This window comes from Ornithodoros turicata, chromosome 6 (genome assembly GCF_037126465.1).
Source record: "Ornithodoros turicata isolate Travis chromosome 6, ASM3712646v1, whole genome shotgun sequence".
NCBI classification, from domain to species: domain Eukaryota; kingdom Metazoa; phylum Arthropoda; class Arachnida; order Ixodida; family Argasidae; genus Ornithodoros; species Ornithodoros turicata.
Window position 1 is genome coordinate 26,792,005 of NC_088206.1, and position 17,520 is coordinate 26,809,524.

Genomic DNA, 17,520 nt, shown 5'->3' on the forward strand with positions numbered 1-17,520 from the left:
TCGGTTATATATTCTTTGCAATCTTCGCACTCACTACACTTTCCCCTCAGAACACCGAAAATATACTTGTTTGCTAGCGACATCTAGCTTTTCCGTTGTTCCTGACGATACTATGATAAACGCGAGGAAAACCACTGATTAAAACAGATTACACTTGTTAACGGACGGACGACGAGCGTTAAGCGTTTCAAGGAAACCGCTCTCAGTGTGGGATAGACCTAGACCAGGCTCGGCTACGCAGCGAAATAGGAAATCTTAGTGGTTGCGGCATTGACAATTGTTTTCCACCCTTTAGAAAGAAACATACTATATGTATTTCAGACTGCGAACTTATAATCTGTGTTCATACAGCATTGATAACATGTAGTTGACGTATAGGTGACGCTGAAACAGATAAAAAATAACAGCGTAGATTCGCAACTGTCGTCTCGAATGGGAGGCTGAAACGCGGCATTATGCTGAAAAACAAAAGGAAAACAAACGATAAGAAACTAACAAAGAGATTATCGTTGGAGATTTCGCTTAGAAGTTACAGTGTCGGAGTAGAGGGTACATTTATAAGTTACAACAAGCTGTTTTTGTTTTTTCCGAGATGTAACTTCTATTCGTGTTGTAAAGACATGACTTTGGTCGCTTTTAACCTCTAAATATACGTTACAGTGGTGTAACCTATAAGAAATCTCGAAATCTACGTCTATACAGAAGTTACTTGTTTCTAAAAGTTACAATAAAAGGTACGGGTTTAAGAGTGTAGCAAGTAACATGGTAGGTATGGTAGGTTGCGGGCGCGAACTAAGGTAATCCTTTTCTCACTGTGAAAGAGCTATCAAAGGGGAAGTAATACATATGTACACTCTTAAAAATGAACTTCACCACATAGCACGCTCCTAGCCAAACATCATCCCGAATGACAACGTTCTCGCCCCTGATTTGTTGAAAACGGGAGGAGGAGCCTATTTTGTGCCATTATGCACGGCACAAAATAGGCTCCTCCTCACGTTTTCAACAAATCTAGGGCGAGAACGTTGTCATTCGAGGTGATGGTTGGCTAGGAGCGTGCTATGTAGTGAAGTTCATTTTTAAGAGTGTATCTCCAAGAGAACCCATGGTGTGAGCCTCCATAATCTCCCGCACTGATTGCACCCTGTGTCTGTAGCCACAACAGTGGCAGATCCAAGGGGGGGGGATGCCCCCCCCTAAAAAAAACATGGCAGGTAACACATTAGTTTTCCCCCTCTCCCCTCTCCAATTACGCACTTCCGATATTCGGGTTCTCGAGTTCGAATCGAATATAATCACTCGAGGTATTTGATTCGCGAATCGAATATCCAATATTCGGTTTTCCGAATACAGTCATGTCTCGCTGATCCGGAGCTCAGATATCCGGAAAACTCGTTGTCCGAATTCCATTGCCATTACCGGGAACGGTAATGGCAATACCGTTCCTGCTACCATAGGATTTTCTCTCGGTTATCCGGAATTCGTTATCCGCATCCGGACAGCAAGTACAGGGACCAACCTTCCAGGACCCATGTTATTCTGATTCGCTTATCCGGAAAAGTGGCAACGTCCTCTGTCCCTGCCATGTGCTGTGTTCGCATTGTGCAGGGTACAAGTTGCTTCCACGAGGGACGTTAAATACGGGGTGGCACGTTAAAGAACCCTCAGCTGGGCAAAAGCAATCCACAGACCGACCGCTGTGGCGTCGCTCATGATCTCAGTTGTCTCGCGACTAGTAATCGAACATTGCCACCAGGACAGCGACACCGTCGTTCGCGTATTTTTCCCTGCGCGGCGCGTGTGCGGAGGGCGCAGCGCGTGTACGGAGGGTTGTCCGCGCGCTTATCCGCTCACATTTTTCAGCCTGGGCCGACTTCTTTCATCATTTTTCAACCTGTGCCGATTTCAATCGCATTTTTTTCCCGGCTACAATAGGTGTGTGGTGGGCGGTTTACATGCACAGGATAGACATACGCAAAAGTACAAGTGAAAATATATTTATTAAAGTCATTAGTGTCAGGAATTATGTTATGACTCTGTGTGATGGAGAAAAACTTAGCCAAAAATCTGATGCAATAGCATCGAAGGGGTATCACAATTTTTTATTAGTGATAATCACGCAAGTTTTCAATTAAGCAGAAGGAGTAGCACATTTTAATCAAAGAAGTTATTTTTAATCAATACGATTACAATCAAAATTAAGAGTTTTATTATAAAAAGTCTAACATGAGCACCCTAGCGGAGTTTTAATTACAAAGTTCTGACAGATGTACGTAACGTCATGCACAACAGCTAATATTCCATTATGACATGTTTAATCAAAGAAGATATTTTTAATCAATATGATTACAATCAAAATTAAAAGTTTTATTATAAAAACTCTAACATGACCACCATAGTGGAGCTTTAATTACAAGTGCCGATAGATGTACAGTGAACCCTCGTTAATATGACCCCCGATAATCTGACATACGCGCTTTACGACCATACTCCTGGGGAACAATGCAGTGAAACCTCTGCAAATCCCCCCCGTTTATATGACAATTCCGCATTATGACCAAAATTTTCGGGAACGACCACGGTCATAATAACGAGGGTTCACTGTAGTTAATTGTGGACAGCAGAGAACCTGGAAGACCATGGGACACGAACACAAGAGGAAATAAAATCTATAACACTACATTGGTTAATCAAAACAACAGAGGAGGAGAATAATCTATCATTTTAACTATCATAAAATCATCCTCGTGACTTAATCTAGTCGAACCCCATACAATTTCCATTCTAAGAGACACTACAAACCTTACTTTGTTTTATGAATTCAACACAGAAAATATATTAACAAATGAACTTCACCGCATAGCACGCTCCTAGCCAACAATCTGCTCTAATAATATCTGCCCTGATTTGTTGAAGACGGGAGGCGTACACCTGTTTTGTGACAGTTATGAACATTTTCGAGTGCAATAGGGAAGATTATTCCAGCATTACACAATTAATCAATTTCATATTAAGTAAACAGCATAGACATACGGAAATAATGAGAAACAAAACGATCAACAGCTAATAGAGAACCAGAACCCATCACGTAAACAAGAGGTACACAAAGGATTAATAATTGAAAAAGAATCCATCAAAACGAGAAACATGCACGGACGAATAGCAGAGAAACACTCTAAACGGCGCATCTGTCAATGTGTAAGCAATAGACAGGAAAATATTATTGAAACATGATCAACAGCTAATAGGGAGCCAAAATCCAACACGTATACAAGAGGTACACAAAGGATAAATAATTGAAAAACAATCTATCAAAACGAGAAACATGCACGAATGAATAGCAGAGAAACACTCTAAACGGCGCATCTAGCCAACGTGTAAACAACATGCACGAAAATAATTGAAAAAGAATCTATCAAAACGAGAAACATGCACGGACGAATAGCAGAGAAACACTCTAAACGGCGCATCTGTCAATGTGTAAGCAATAGACAGGAAAATATTATTGAAACATGATCAACAGCTAATAGGGAGCCAAAATCCAACACGTATACAAGAGGTACACAAAGGATAAATAATTGAAAAACAATCTATCAAAACGAGAAACATGCACGGATGAATAGCAGAGAAACACTCTAAACGGCGCATCTAGCCAACGTGTAAACAACATGCAGGAAAATAATTGAAAAGGAATCTATCAAAACGAGAAACATGCACGGACGAATAGCAGAGAAACACTCTAAACGGCGCATCTGTCAATGTGTAAGCAATAGACAGGAAAATATTATTGAAACATGATCAACAGCTAATAGGGAGCCAAAATCCAACACGTATACAAGAGGTACACAAAGGATAAATAATTGAAAAACAATCTATCAAAACGAGAAACATGCACGGATGAATAGCAGAGAAACACTCTAAACGGCGCATCTAGCCAACGTGTAAACAACATGGAGGAAAATAATTGAAAAAGAATCTATCAAAACGAGAAACATGCACGGACGAATAGCAGAGAAACACTCTAAACGGCGCATCTGTCAATGTGTAAGCAATAGACAGGAAAATATTATTGAAACATGATCAACAGCTAATAGGGAGCCAAAATCCAACACGTATACAAGAGGTACACAAAGGATAAATAATTGAAAAACAATCTATCAAAACGAGAAACATGCACGGATGAATAGCAGAGAAACACTCTAAACGGCGCATCTAGCCAACGTGTAAACAACATGCACGAAAATAATTGAAAAAGAATCTATCAAAACGAGAAACATGCACGGACGAATAGCAGAGAAACACTCTAAACGGCGCATCTGTCAATGTGTAAGCAATAGACAGGAAAATATTATTGAAACATGATCAACAGCTAATAGGGAGCAAAAATCCAACACGTATACAAGAGGTACACAAAGGATAAATAATTGAAAAACAATCTATCAAAACGAGAAACATGCACGGATGAATAGCAGAGAAACACTCTAAACGGCGCATCTAGCCAACGTGTAAACAACATGCAGGAAAATAATTGAAAAGGAATCTATCAAAACGAGAAACATGCACGGACGAATAGCAGAGAAACACTCTAAACGGCGCATCTGTCAATGTGTAAGCAATAGACAGGAAAATATTATTGAAACATGATCAACAGCTAATAGGGAGCCAAAATCCAACACGTATACAAGAGGTACACAAAGGATAAATAATTGAAAAACAATCTATCAAAACGAGAAACATGCACGGATGAATAGCAGAGAAACACTCTAAACGGCGCATCTAGCCAACGTGTAAACAACATGGAGGAAAATAATTGAAAAAGAATCTATCAAAACGAGAAACATGCACGGACGAATAGCAGAGAAACACTCTAAACGGCGCATCTGTCAATGTGTAAGCAATAGACAGGAAAATATTATTGAAACATGATCAACAGCTAATAGGGAGCCAAAATCCAACACGTATATAAGAGGCACACAAAGGATAAATAATTGAAAAACAATTTATCAAAACGAGAAACATGCACGGATGAATAGCAGAGAAACACTCTAAACGGCGCATCTAGCCAACGTGTAAACAACATGGAGGAAAATAATTGAAAAAGAATCTATCAAAACGAGAAACATGCACGGACGAATAGCAGAGAAACACTCTAAACGGCGCATCTGTCAATGTGTAAGCAATAGACAGGAAAATATTATTGAAACATGATCAACAGCTAATAGGGAGCCAAAATCCAACACGTATACAAGAGGTACACAAAGGATAAATAATTGAAAAACAATCTATCAAAACGAGAAACATGCACGGATGAATAGCAGAGAAACACTCTAAACGGCGCATCTAGCCAACGTGTAAACAACATGCAGGAAAATAATTGAAAAGGAATCTATCAAAACGAGAAACATGCACGGACGAATAGCAGAGAAACACTCTAAACGGCGCATCTGTCAATGTGTAAGCAATAGACAGGAAAATATTATTGAAACATGATCAACAGCTAATAGGGAGCCAAAATCCAACACGTATACAAGAGGTACACAAAGGATAAATAATTGAAAAACAATCTATCAAAACGAGAAACATGCACGGATGAATAGCAGAGAAACACTCTAAACGGCGCATCTAGCCAACGTGTAAACAACATGGAGGAAAATAATTGAAAAAGAATCTATCAAAACGAGAAACATGCACGGACGAATAGCAGAGAAACACTCTAAACGGCGCATCTGTCAATGTGTAAGCAATAGACAGGAAAATATTATTGAAACATGATCAACAGCTAATAGGGAGCCAAAATCCAACACGTATACAAGAGGTACACAAAGGATAAATAATTGAAAAACAATCTATCAAAACGAGAAACATGCACGAATGAATAGCAGAGAAACACTCTAAACGGCGCATCTAGCCAACGTGTAAACAACATGCACGAAAATAATTGAAAAAGAATCTATCAAAACGAGAAACATGCACGGACGAATAGCAGAGAAACACTCTAAACGGCGCATCTGTCAATGTGTAAGCAATAGACAGGAAAATATTATTGAAACATGATCAACAGCTAATAGGGAGCCAAAATCCAACACGTATACAAGAGGTACACAAAGGATAAATAATTGAAAAACAATCTATCAAAACGAGAAACATGCACGGATGAATAGCAGAGAAACACTCTAAACGGCGCATCTAGCCAACGTGTAAACAACATGCAGGAAAATAATTGAAAAGGAATCTATCAAAACGAGAAACATGCACGGACGAATAGCAGAGAAACACTCTAAACGGCGCATCTGTCAATGTGTAAGCAATAGACAGGAAAATATTATTGAAACATGATCAACAGCTAATAGGGAGCCAAAATCCAACACGTATACAAGAGGTACACAAAGGATAAATAATTGAAAAACAATCTATCAAAACGAGAAACATGCACGGATGAATAGCAGAGAAACACTCTAAACGGCGCATCTAGCCAACGTGTAAACAACATGGAGGAAAATAATTGAAAAAGAATCTATCAAAACGAGAAACATGCACGGACGAATAGCAGAGAAACACTCTAAACGGCGCATCTGTCAATGTGTAAGCAATAGACAGGAAAATATTATTGAAACATGATCAACAGCTAATAGGGAGCCAAAATCCAACACGTATACAAGAGGTACACAAAGGATAAATAATTGAAAAACAATCTATCAAAACGAGAAACATGCACGGATGAATAGCAGAGAAACACTCTAAACGGCGCATCTAGCCAACGTGTAAACAACATGCACGAAAATAATTGAAAAAGAATCTATCAAAACGAGAAACATGCACGGACGAATAGCAGAGAAACACTCTAAACGGCGCATCTGTCAATGTGTAAGCAATAGACAGGAAAATATTATTGAAACATGATCAACAGCTAATAGGGAGCCAAAATCCAACACGTATACAAGAGGTACACAAAGGATAAATAATTGAAAAACAATCTATCAAAACGAGAAACATGCACGGATGAATAGCAGAGAAACACTCTAAACGGCGCATCTAGCCAACGTGTAAACAACATGGAGGAAAATAATTGAAAAAGAATCTATCAAAACGAGAAACATGCACGGACGAATAGCAGAGAAACACTCTAAACGGCGCATCTGTCAATGTGTAAGCAATAGACAGGAAAATATTATTGAAACATGATCAACAGCTAATAGGGAGCCAAAATCCAACACGTATATAAGAGGCACACAAAGGATAAATAATTGAAAAACAATTTATCAAAACGAGAAACATGCACGGACGAATAGCAGAGAAACACTCTAAACGGCGCATCTAGCCGACGTGTAAACAACATGCAGGAAAATAATTGAAAAAGAATCTATCAAAACGAGAAACATGCACGGATGAATAGCAGAGAAACACTTTGAACGGCACACCATCCACGCGTAAACAATAGGTACATGCAATGAAATAATGAGAAATACAATCAACAGCTAATAGAGAACCAAACAAATGCATCAAAGCAAACAAGAAGTACACAAAAAAAATAATTGAAAAACAATCTATCAAAACGATAAACATGCACGGATGAATAGCAGAGAAACGCTTTGAACGATGCATCTGCCAACATGTAAACAACACACAGGAAAATAATAGCGAAACAAACTATCAAACATTACAAATTGAAATGGAAATAATATATCTTTTGAACTATCATAAAGTCATCCTAGTGACCTAACAATATACAATTTTCGTCCTACTCGGGCTGTCGGGCACTATAAACATTACCTTGACGCAGATATCCAACATACGCAGTACAGACAAGCTTTACGCAGTACAACCAGTCTCGAGCACGGCCTTGTCACTCTCTCCCTCTATACAGCCCAAAGCGAAGAATCTGTTGTCAGTCTATGTGGGGAAACCTTCTCTCTTTTTCACATTCTTTCCTCCAAAAGGAAATATTCTTAGGAGTGGTGTACAGAGACGAAATTTTTTATTGATCGCAAATAGACATTGGAATTATTCAATTCCCAAGAACACAATAAGAATTCTATCAACAAACAATAGCACGCAAAAAAAATCTAAGAATAGACGTCAATATCAGTGCAGACTGGTTTTAGAGAAACATTATCTAAGCAAATGAGAAATATTATCGGCGCAAACAATACCAAACGAGAAACGCTGCATTTTAATGTATTTCAGATCTGACACAACTATTACGCATACATTATTCTCAACTCACAAAATATCAACCCAGTAAATATCTGAAGCAAAAAGAGAAAGTCAAATTTATTCAATGATTGAAACAATACTCATAATGTAAAAGTTTGCTACAGTGAAAATCAACGCACACAGCTCAAAAATACATTCCCATCTAATAGAATATTTTTTATTAATATCAATCGAGTGATAATCTGAAACAAAATCAAAGCAGTAATTAATTTAGGCAAACATTTTCCTAACCACGCGCGCAAGTACAACACAGAAACACGTCTTTTTCATTCAGGACCCACTAGTGGATTCGAAGTGAGAGGGGGAAACGGCGGGGTCACTCTCTCCCTCTATACAGCCCAAAGGGAAGAATCTGTTGTCAATCTATGGAATGGGGAAACCCTCTCTCTTTTTCACATTCTTTCCTCCAAAAGGAAATATTCTTAGGACCGGTGTACAGAGGCGAAATTTTTTATTGATCGCAAATAGACATTGGAATTATTCGATTCTCAAGAACACAATAAGAATTCTATCAAAAACAAGAGCACGCAAAAAATCTAAGAAACACAGTGAAAATCAACACACACAACTTAAAAATACATTCCCAACTAGTAGAATATTTTTATTAATATCAATCGAGTGATCATTGAAACAAAGTCAAAAGCAGTAATTAATTTAGGCAAACATTTTTCGTAACCACGCAGCGCAAATATACATCACAGAAACATGTCTTTTTCATTCAGGGCCCACTAGTGGAAACGAAGTGAGAGAGGGAAGCTGAGTTCCCGTACAGTTTCGTTAAGGTTACGCCCGCAGGGAGTAGAGGAATCCAACAATGGTCTTGGTATACAATGTATAGTTGAAAGCCATAAACTGACTCCCGCAAGTCAAGTTAGGGAAGGAGGGTCTCTAGCGTGTTTAAAGCTCGCGTTTTTCTTACTCATCACATCTTTTTGTAAATTGATTTTCATAATTATCACGGCAGGTGGAACATTCTAAACCTGATAATGGCATTTTAATAAATAAAATTAGCACCGATATGGTTTAATTAAATGTCGAGGCACACTACAAAACAGAACAGACAATTGCTATACATTGAAGAGATGGACGGATTTTGTACTCGTTACCATAGGTCATGGGAGGACCTGATAAAACGCTGCTTCGAAAAGGAGGAGCCTCGAAACGATTCAATTATCGCTGCATTTCAATACGTCCTAGACATGGTCGTGTTCGGAGACATGGTGCAAATTATGGAATTCAAGATGCGAGAACTTGTATGCCGAATCTACAATAGTTATTAAAATATTTGCACGCCAACGAAGGACCACTCGGAAGGACCACTGGGATTGATGGTGGAGTTTTTTAGGTTTGCTAACGAAGAATTGAAATACACTAGACCAAACGTAATTGTAATCATTGCAATGGGCATTGCATTAATCATGAAAGCAATCAGATCAAATTATCATATACAAGCAGTCTATATCGCACGATTCATTACGGATTTGTTGAGATTACACCTAACGGTTGAAATGGAAAGTACGTAAAAAATCTTATCACGTGATATATTCCACCCTAGAACCTCTACACATTTATTTTATTCTACCAGTCAAGGATGTCGAATGAACAGAAGTTCAATATTGTCGTGCAAGTTCTGATGTATCATCACTTATTGAAACTCAACAAACATATCAATTGCGGCGGACCACCGGACGATTTTCATCTAATACTATCGTGTACGCCATTCAAGAATCTTCATACAAAGAAAGGAAACATCAATAAGAGACTGTGCAAGTTCATCGCCACAAAGTACAAGTTGTTGAAGCAATACAAACACGGCGACAACATATCACCTGCGTTAATCAACGCTGGATTCAAGCGCCCAATAATCAGAATAAACTACTTGATGTCTTCGGAATTCATCAATCAAGACAACAAACGAAAACTTCAGAGTTTGAATTAGAACTGTAATTTATCGAAATAAACAAGTGCATAATTGAAATAATAATTGTATTCTTTGTCATCATTGTAATGTATTCTACACATCGCAACGAAAACAGCTTATGATTAGATTGAAGATTGCTAAGGAGACGTTTATTCCACACTATTTATTGTCTCCACAATAACACTTTTTATAAACTCTTTTGTTTCAGAGCCTGAAAGAAAACATAAAATTAACGTCGTCACATTGCTTACCACACGATAACTCACGTTGGACACAGCACTGACCTGAAAAAGCGGTTATTGTTATTATATGAAACCACACTTGTATTTCAATAATACATACAATGTTGTGGCGGCAGACACCAGTAATATGTAAGTGAATCTGAATTAATATCAATTTATACATTTCATTAATACATACATTGTAGCGGCGGACCCCAGTAATCTGTAAGTGAATCTAAATTAATATCAACTTATGCATTTCAATAATGCATACGTTGCGGTGGTGGACTCCAATGATCTGAAAGAGAATCTCATTTATTATTGTAATCGTGCTATAACTTTTACTCACATTTAGGTGTTGGCCGTGGTACAGGCGTGTAAGCTGAAAAAGATATTATCAATCAATAATACACAACTACACACACACACACACACACACACACACACACACACACTCAACTACACAACAACTATACACAACACCACAGTGTATATATTTTCTCAAACGATTGGACAGTTGACAATACTATATTGAAAGGAATCTATTATCAAATGACGCGATGCAAGTGATGGACAAGCATGTATGCGCAGGCGGAGTCTACAATTCTAATCATCATAACACGCGGCACACAGTTCCAATAAGATTTTGGGACAATCGAATCACACAACTGACCTGTCATCAGAAATGTTTAACTACTATACAACGAAGATGAGCACTATGCATAAACACGATGGAAGATACATAATTATAATAAGTAAATATTCCTTTTGCAAACTTAACCAAAGCAGCACACGTAAACGTAGCTTCAATTCACAGAATGTACCCGAGGTTTTTCATTAACAATACTGAAAAAACTATGAGTCTATTTATTATGTCACGGCATATGAGTCACTACAAATGGGAAGGGCATACTTTAATTTTAGAAAATTTTAGCTCATAATGAAACAAAACGCAAACTCCAACACCAAAGGTTCTTGTTTAAATTTTCAAAGTCAAAACTATACACTCTTTCTTACAATTTTTTAATATATAGATTAAATGCTGTCTATATAGTCACATATTGTATACAAGATATTTGTTTGTACATTAATTGCTAAAATTTATCAGATCACATTCCGGAGCAGTGGTGACTATCACACATCAGTACGTGTTTAATTAAAATTTGAACTGCTGCAGCAATTTACGAACTGAGTTGTAGAAAGTGTAATTTCACAGCTTTAGCTGGCTCACTTTGATACGCGAAGGTTTTAAGAACTTGTGTTCACTTTCTCACAATGATTGGCCATTTTTGAAGCCATGAATGACTTTTTTCGCGTCCATGGTACCTTTTGAGTTTCACTCAGATGTCGATGAATTTTGGAAGCATTATTCCCTGTACATGCAGATAACAAATAACAACATGCTGCATTTTAGGCAAGCCTGAGCGATGGACGAAGATGCGTAAACAAAACACAACACGATGGCTAAAAACCGGCAAAGACGTTTACGTTAACCATCGAGCCATCGTGTCGTGTTTTATTTACGTGTCTTCGCCCATCGCTCAGGCTTGCCTATCATGGAGTTTATCCACCAGCTAGCCTGCATCTACGCCATTCTCTCTATGGACAACATGCTGCTCTTTGAAGATGAACATAATGATTTTTGGTGTCTGAAGTGCTGCTGAGGCCATGTGGTGCTAGTACGAGCATTTCATGGCCTTGACAATGTTGCTGTGTCTTTCATTCAATTACAAGATGTCCTTGCATCTTTTAAGATGCTACGCTGCTACCTACTCATATTCCAGAGAAAAAGGAGACCCTATAACCTGAATGCCCCTCGTATCTGCCATATTTCTGATTGACAATCTTTTCCACCACAGCGGCTCCATTCTGGCGCAATGTATCTGAAAATTTGAATGCTTCTGAAGAAGAGACTGTCAGTTTCGAGTGTGTGGCTGGTGGTATTCCAGAGCCAGAACTGCAGTGGTTTGTCAATGGAGTCCCCATAGAAAGTAAGTATCGCTCTGATTTTCCAGTATAATATCACTACATAATGAAAGGCCAGTGAAAGCATAGATCACATGAAGCATATCCATATCCATCATAAGTATATATTTTTCACAACCTGATATAAATTTAGCAAGGTGTCTACTCACCTGGAAATCCTGGAAAACCGGGGATTGTCAGGGAATTTTGATGGGGCTGGAAAAGTAAGTTGATTGTCTGGGAATTTGTCAAAAGGTAGCTGAAGTCAGGGAAAACCGCACACAAGTGCTGTGGCGATGCGCAGCGAATCGCGAGCGCCGATCAGTGGTTGAGCGGCCACGCAGCAGCAACGTTGCCGCGATTATACCATTTCACCAATACGACAAGCTCAGAGGCAGAAAAGTACCTCATTAATATCTGTTTTATGAGGGATTTGTATCAAAACGTAGCAGCAGACACCAAGTTCCCTTTTCTTTTGGTCAGGGAATGCGCATGAAATAGACAGTGAAAACCTGGAAAAGTCAGGGAATTTGAAGGCTTCAATTTGGTAGGCACCCTGTTTAGGACTAAGCAAATTGGCATGAGCTCTTGGCGCGAGACACTCCAAATTGAATTTTACTACAAATGACCAGTATACCGTAGACTCTCGTTAATTCAAACCCTGAGCGACGGCAGATTTTTGTTTGAATTATCGAAAGGTTGAATTAGCAATAGTTTGCCTACATATATGCTACATGACAGAATTATGGTTCCTTACGTATCATTGACATCCCACCTGAAGTTGAGGATGACATTTCGGTATTTCCGATACTCAAGGATAGTCGTAGTCGATGGCACGCGTATTGAAAGATTCGGTCTTGCAATGAGTCTGAAGTAGAGCATTCGGTTTGGTTTCGGTCGCCCGCAAATAAGCTCCGCCTTCTGCGGATGCGAATGGCCACCGTTGTAGCGCAGTACGAAATGTCAGGCACGTCGTGCACTCGGGAGACGTAAGTCCCAAAAACCACGCACGTTTGAGACATGTACGGTCCGAGTTCTGGGACGCGAAAATACGCTGGCTCTGCGGGGCGTTTGACAGTGGCAACAGTTCTGTGCGAAAATATAGAAAGTCCGAATTATCAGTTGGCGAATGTACTCGTATTTCCCCCGCGAAGACATTATGTGCGGCACTTTTAGTAACCCCCTTGCAGCGGCGGACGTTTTGTCTGTATATGTATACAAGCGGCTAAAGTTTCGTTTTGTGCACGCGTTCGGTGCGTGGTTCACGATGTCCCATGAAATGGCGTAACCAATCGAAAACAGGAGCCACTTCGCGGGCTTCGTTTTGCTACCTCCTTCTAGCAGAAACACTTTACGACGAAACGAAAAGTTCAAATTGGTTCAAATCAGAGAGTCGAACCGAAATGTTTATCGGTTCGGTTTGGGTTTAGGTTCAACGATAAGGGTTCTGTTCCGGTTCAGCTCCGAAAGGCAACTATAATGGTTCGAACCTGTTTTTTTTTTTTTTTTTTTCAAACGGTTCGGTTTACGAATCGGTTCGGGGGCACGGGTGGGAATGAAGCACAACATGCAGGTTAAAGCACTCTTCCGTTTGTGTGGTACAATGCTGGTACAGCGGACACGAAGATGTCAACGGCCGTTCAAGATTTTGAAATATTTTGCACGATATGGAACGACAAGATTAGTTGTGGTTACTGCAGGAGCATAACCATGAATTACCGGTTTGGGTTGACTGCCTGAGCACGTAGCTCATGTCGCGGTGGTTAACTAACCCACCGGGTTGTTCGCAGAATCTAGTCAGGAATATAACAGTCAACCAAGCCTGCTACCCTGGCCTAAGTCATTTGAGTCATTGAAATTATTGATTTCCAGTCAGGAGTCGCGAATACACGCTAATCAGCGAACGACGCTTCATGGTAGTTGGATTGGAATGGTGCGATTCTGAGCTCGGGGTCTTTATGTAAAAGACGCGTTATCGCGTCAACAGTGACCGCCGCCGTGCTACCATGTCGCCGTTAAAGTGAAGTGTCTGTGCAACAAAGACAGAGCACGGGCAAGAGCAAGTGCAAACAGAGAGTTCGACTCATTTTCGACCCATTGGCGATTTTTAAGTACGATGTCAGTATGGTTGCTTTTACCTCTTTTATTTAAAATCCGCAAAGAAAACGAGCTTGGTATGTCGTTTTCATTCTGACCACCATGAGGGTGGCTACCGCTTTACTTTCTAAGGGCCGGGTCCCATAGCTTTATGCGAGCAGCAGCAGCAAAGCAGCAGCGGTGCGGCAGCAGCAACACGGCAACATGGCAGCAGAGCAGCTTTCTGCTGCCGCTGCTCTGCTGCTGGAGGCGTCCCATAGCTTCGTTTTGAATTAGCGGCAGCAGCGGCTTAGGAAACACAAAGCGTGTTGGCAACTGTGGCATTGTTTACATTTCGCACATTCCGAAGGCGTACGCGGCGGCTAAGCCTTTTAGTACACACACCTAGGAACGCAATCCTAGGTGAAAGGCGTTTGTTTGAGAGATATATTGTGGATTTGGAGCTCATAAGTGAATTTTGAGATGAGTGTGGTGGTGGCCTGAGCCTCGTATTACCTGATTGACTCTTCGTTGATGTGTAGTCAGCTTCATGACATTCAACGTAGGTTCGTCCTACTGCTGTGCAGAACAGTCCTTGCTGTGTTGTGTGGAGATTCTTCTACGGGATTTTGACGTATAAATATTGCCTCGTTACTATAGTATTCGATATTTTGACTTACGGTGACTGTCAAATGCGTACGTTGCTATTAGTGAAATAAAATTGTCTAACGAAAACAAAGGCCCCTTCTTCTAGTATTCGCTGCTTTCTGCCTGTTTTCACAAGGAATGGGTTCATTATCTATCTCTGTCGAACCTTTTTTTGTTGTCTGAACGTTGTCTATCTCCATCTAACCCTTTTCAAGGTCAGTTTCATTTACAACCACCTAGCAAGGTCTTGCAATACCGACCACAAGTAATTTGTTCGGTTTGGTTTTCACACGGCATGGACGTGAAAGTAATTTGCTTGTACGTTATCAGGTCACGCGTTTTGAAGTACTTTCCAGAAAACAAGCGAACATGTAGCTACAACTGGTACACAACATATGTATCACGTAGGTTCGGTCGAACACTTTATTGAACTTATGAACTGAATTATGTCCTGAATGCGCACTTCACGCAGTCCCGATGATTGAACACTCGCTCCAAACTACTGGCAATCACAAGCGTATCCAGATCTTCAGAATCAAATCACAGGACCAAAAGAAACAAACCTTCTGCCTTCACTCACCGCCCTGCTAACCCTAAACACCGTCGAACGAAAACAATACCAACCAGCCTCCTGATTGGCTTTCGAGACCGGCTGCTCAGGCTGCAGAGCAACAGGGCAGCACAGCAACCAGCACCACATTCCCCCAGGGCGTCCACTTAAGTGAGGCCGACAACGGCAAGCCCTTTCACCACCCACCCCACCACAGCAACCAAAAATTCGGATACGAGAGCAGCAGGGAATTTCTGCAGCTCGGCAGCTCTGCTGCTCTCGCCCAGTGCTATGGGACCGCTCGTGTCGCTGCAGCTCTGCTGCTCCGCTGCTGTTGCTCTGCTGCTGCTGCTCAAATCGAGGCTATGGGACCCCGCCTTAAGGGGCTTATGCAAGTTCACACATGCACGTTACACTGTTAAAACAGAACTTCACCACATAGCACGCTCCTAGCCAACCATCATTCATAATTATATCATTCTGTGCATTGACTTGTTGAAAATGGGAGGAGGCGCCTGTCTGGGACAGATTATCTTGTCCCAGATAGGCGCCTCCCCCCTGTTTTGAGCAAATCATGACACATAATGATATCATTCGGTATGATGGTTGGCTAGGAGCGTGCTATGTGGTGAAGTTCTGTTTTAACAGTGTAGGAGTTCATCCTGCAGCGTCGTAAAGGTTAACCTGTAACCTTTACTTCGCACGCTTACGGAACCTCTGTTTTACGGATCGGGACTTCAGCGAAAAATAGTGCAAGCAAAAAACGCATCGATACTTAGTGATTTTTTCGAGTAATTCATCGGTTTCGGTTTACATATTTCTTGCGCGGAGCATTGCACCAATGCGCTATTTGGACCTGCTCAGAGCCGTTTCCAAGAGTTGGGACATCTATTGTTACAGCAAGCGATAATGAGGGGGAAAGGAGGCCACGAGGGCGGAGCAAAGTGGCTCCAAATTCCAGGGCGAGTGCGGCCTTTTATTCGCTGTTTGAGACTTGGAGACGACTTCGTCCCTGTTGCTATGGAGAGGACGTTGGCCTCCCAAGCATCGTTCCGCGTAGAAATGGCGCAGTCCATTCGTTCGCGCGCCACGTGGGCGTACATGAAGTTGCGCGACCGCATAGGTGACTCCCAAATACCGAGTACAACAGAAATATGATAACGCGCCTTGCCATGCAAGGTTGCCAGTGCCGAGGATAAGAAGAGACAAAAATAGATTGAAGGAAGAAATCCAATGCATCTGAATTTTAGGCATGTTTTCGTCATTTGGTTAGTAATAACTTGAACTTTACCGTGAACCCAGCATATGAACCTTCGAAAATGATTTTCGATTTTCAAAGAGTTGGAAAATATGATATGAAAAATATATAAATATTACAGGGAAATATAAATATGAAAAATATTTAGGTACATGGCAGCTTATTTTGCTACCGAAGAATAATAGAATATTCTCGGTCCAATCATTCCTAAAATGGACGGTATATGATAAAATGTAATATGTCTATAGTAGACACCAGCAGATATGTAGCAGATGTAGATGATGATGTTGTTGATTTAGATATGTATGTGATATGTGTGTTGGATTATTCGGGGCGCATAATGTGGTTATTTCCGCTCGTGAGCCTACACCTTTGCATCCAAATAATTTTGATACAAATAAAGAAAGCCCCGAAAAGTCTCAAAAGTCTAGTGAAAATAACGCTCGGTAAGTACATGGGTAATAAGTCGTTAAATTCGATAATGTCCCATGCAAGTGTGTAAACACGGGCGCCGCCGACAGCATCCGACGACCGTGTAAAGATGGCCACGAGCGCAGGAGAAGGAGAGGGCGGGGTGACGCATTATGCGTCATGCATATTAAGCTCCTCCCAGTGACCCAACTCTTGGAAACGTAAACGGCTGTGGCTCGTACTTTGATCGCAAAGT

At 40.5% G+C, this 17,520-nt stretch overlaps 1 protein-coding gene across 1 annotated transcript in view; it reads left to right on the forward strand.

Moving 5' to 3' along the window:
- The window catches only part of LOC135396471 (neuroglian-like), a 136,614-nt gene that overhangs the window by 94,479 nt on the left and 24,615 nt on the right, over positions 1 to 17,520 (forward strand). Inside the window, exon 6 of the mRNA XM_064627458.1 lies at positions 12,216 to 12,347. Coding sequence (XP_064483528.1) covers positions 12,216 to 12,347 — 132 coding nt within the window. The remainder of the gene's footprint in view (positions 1 to 12,215; positions 12,348 to 17,520) is intronic.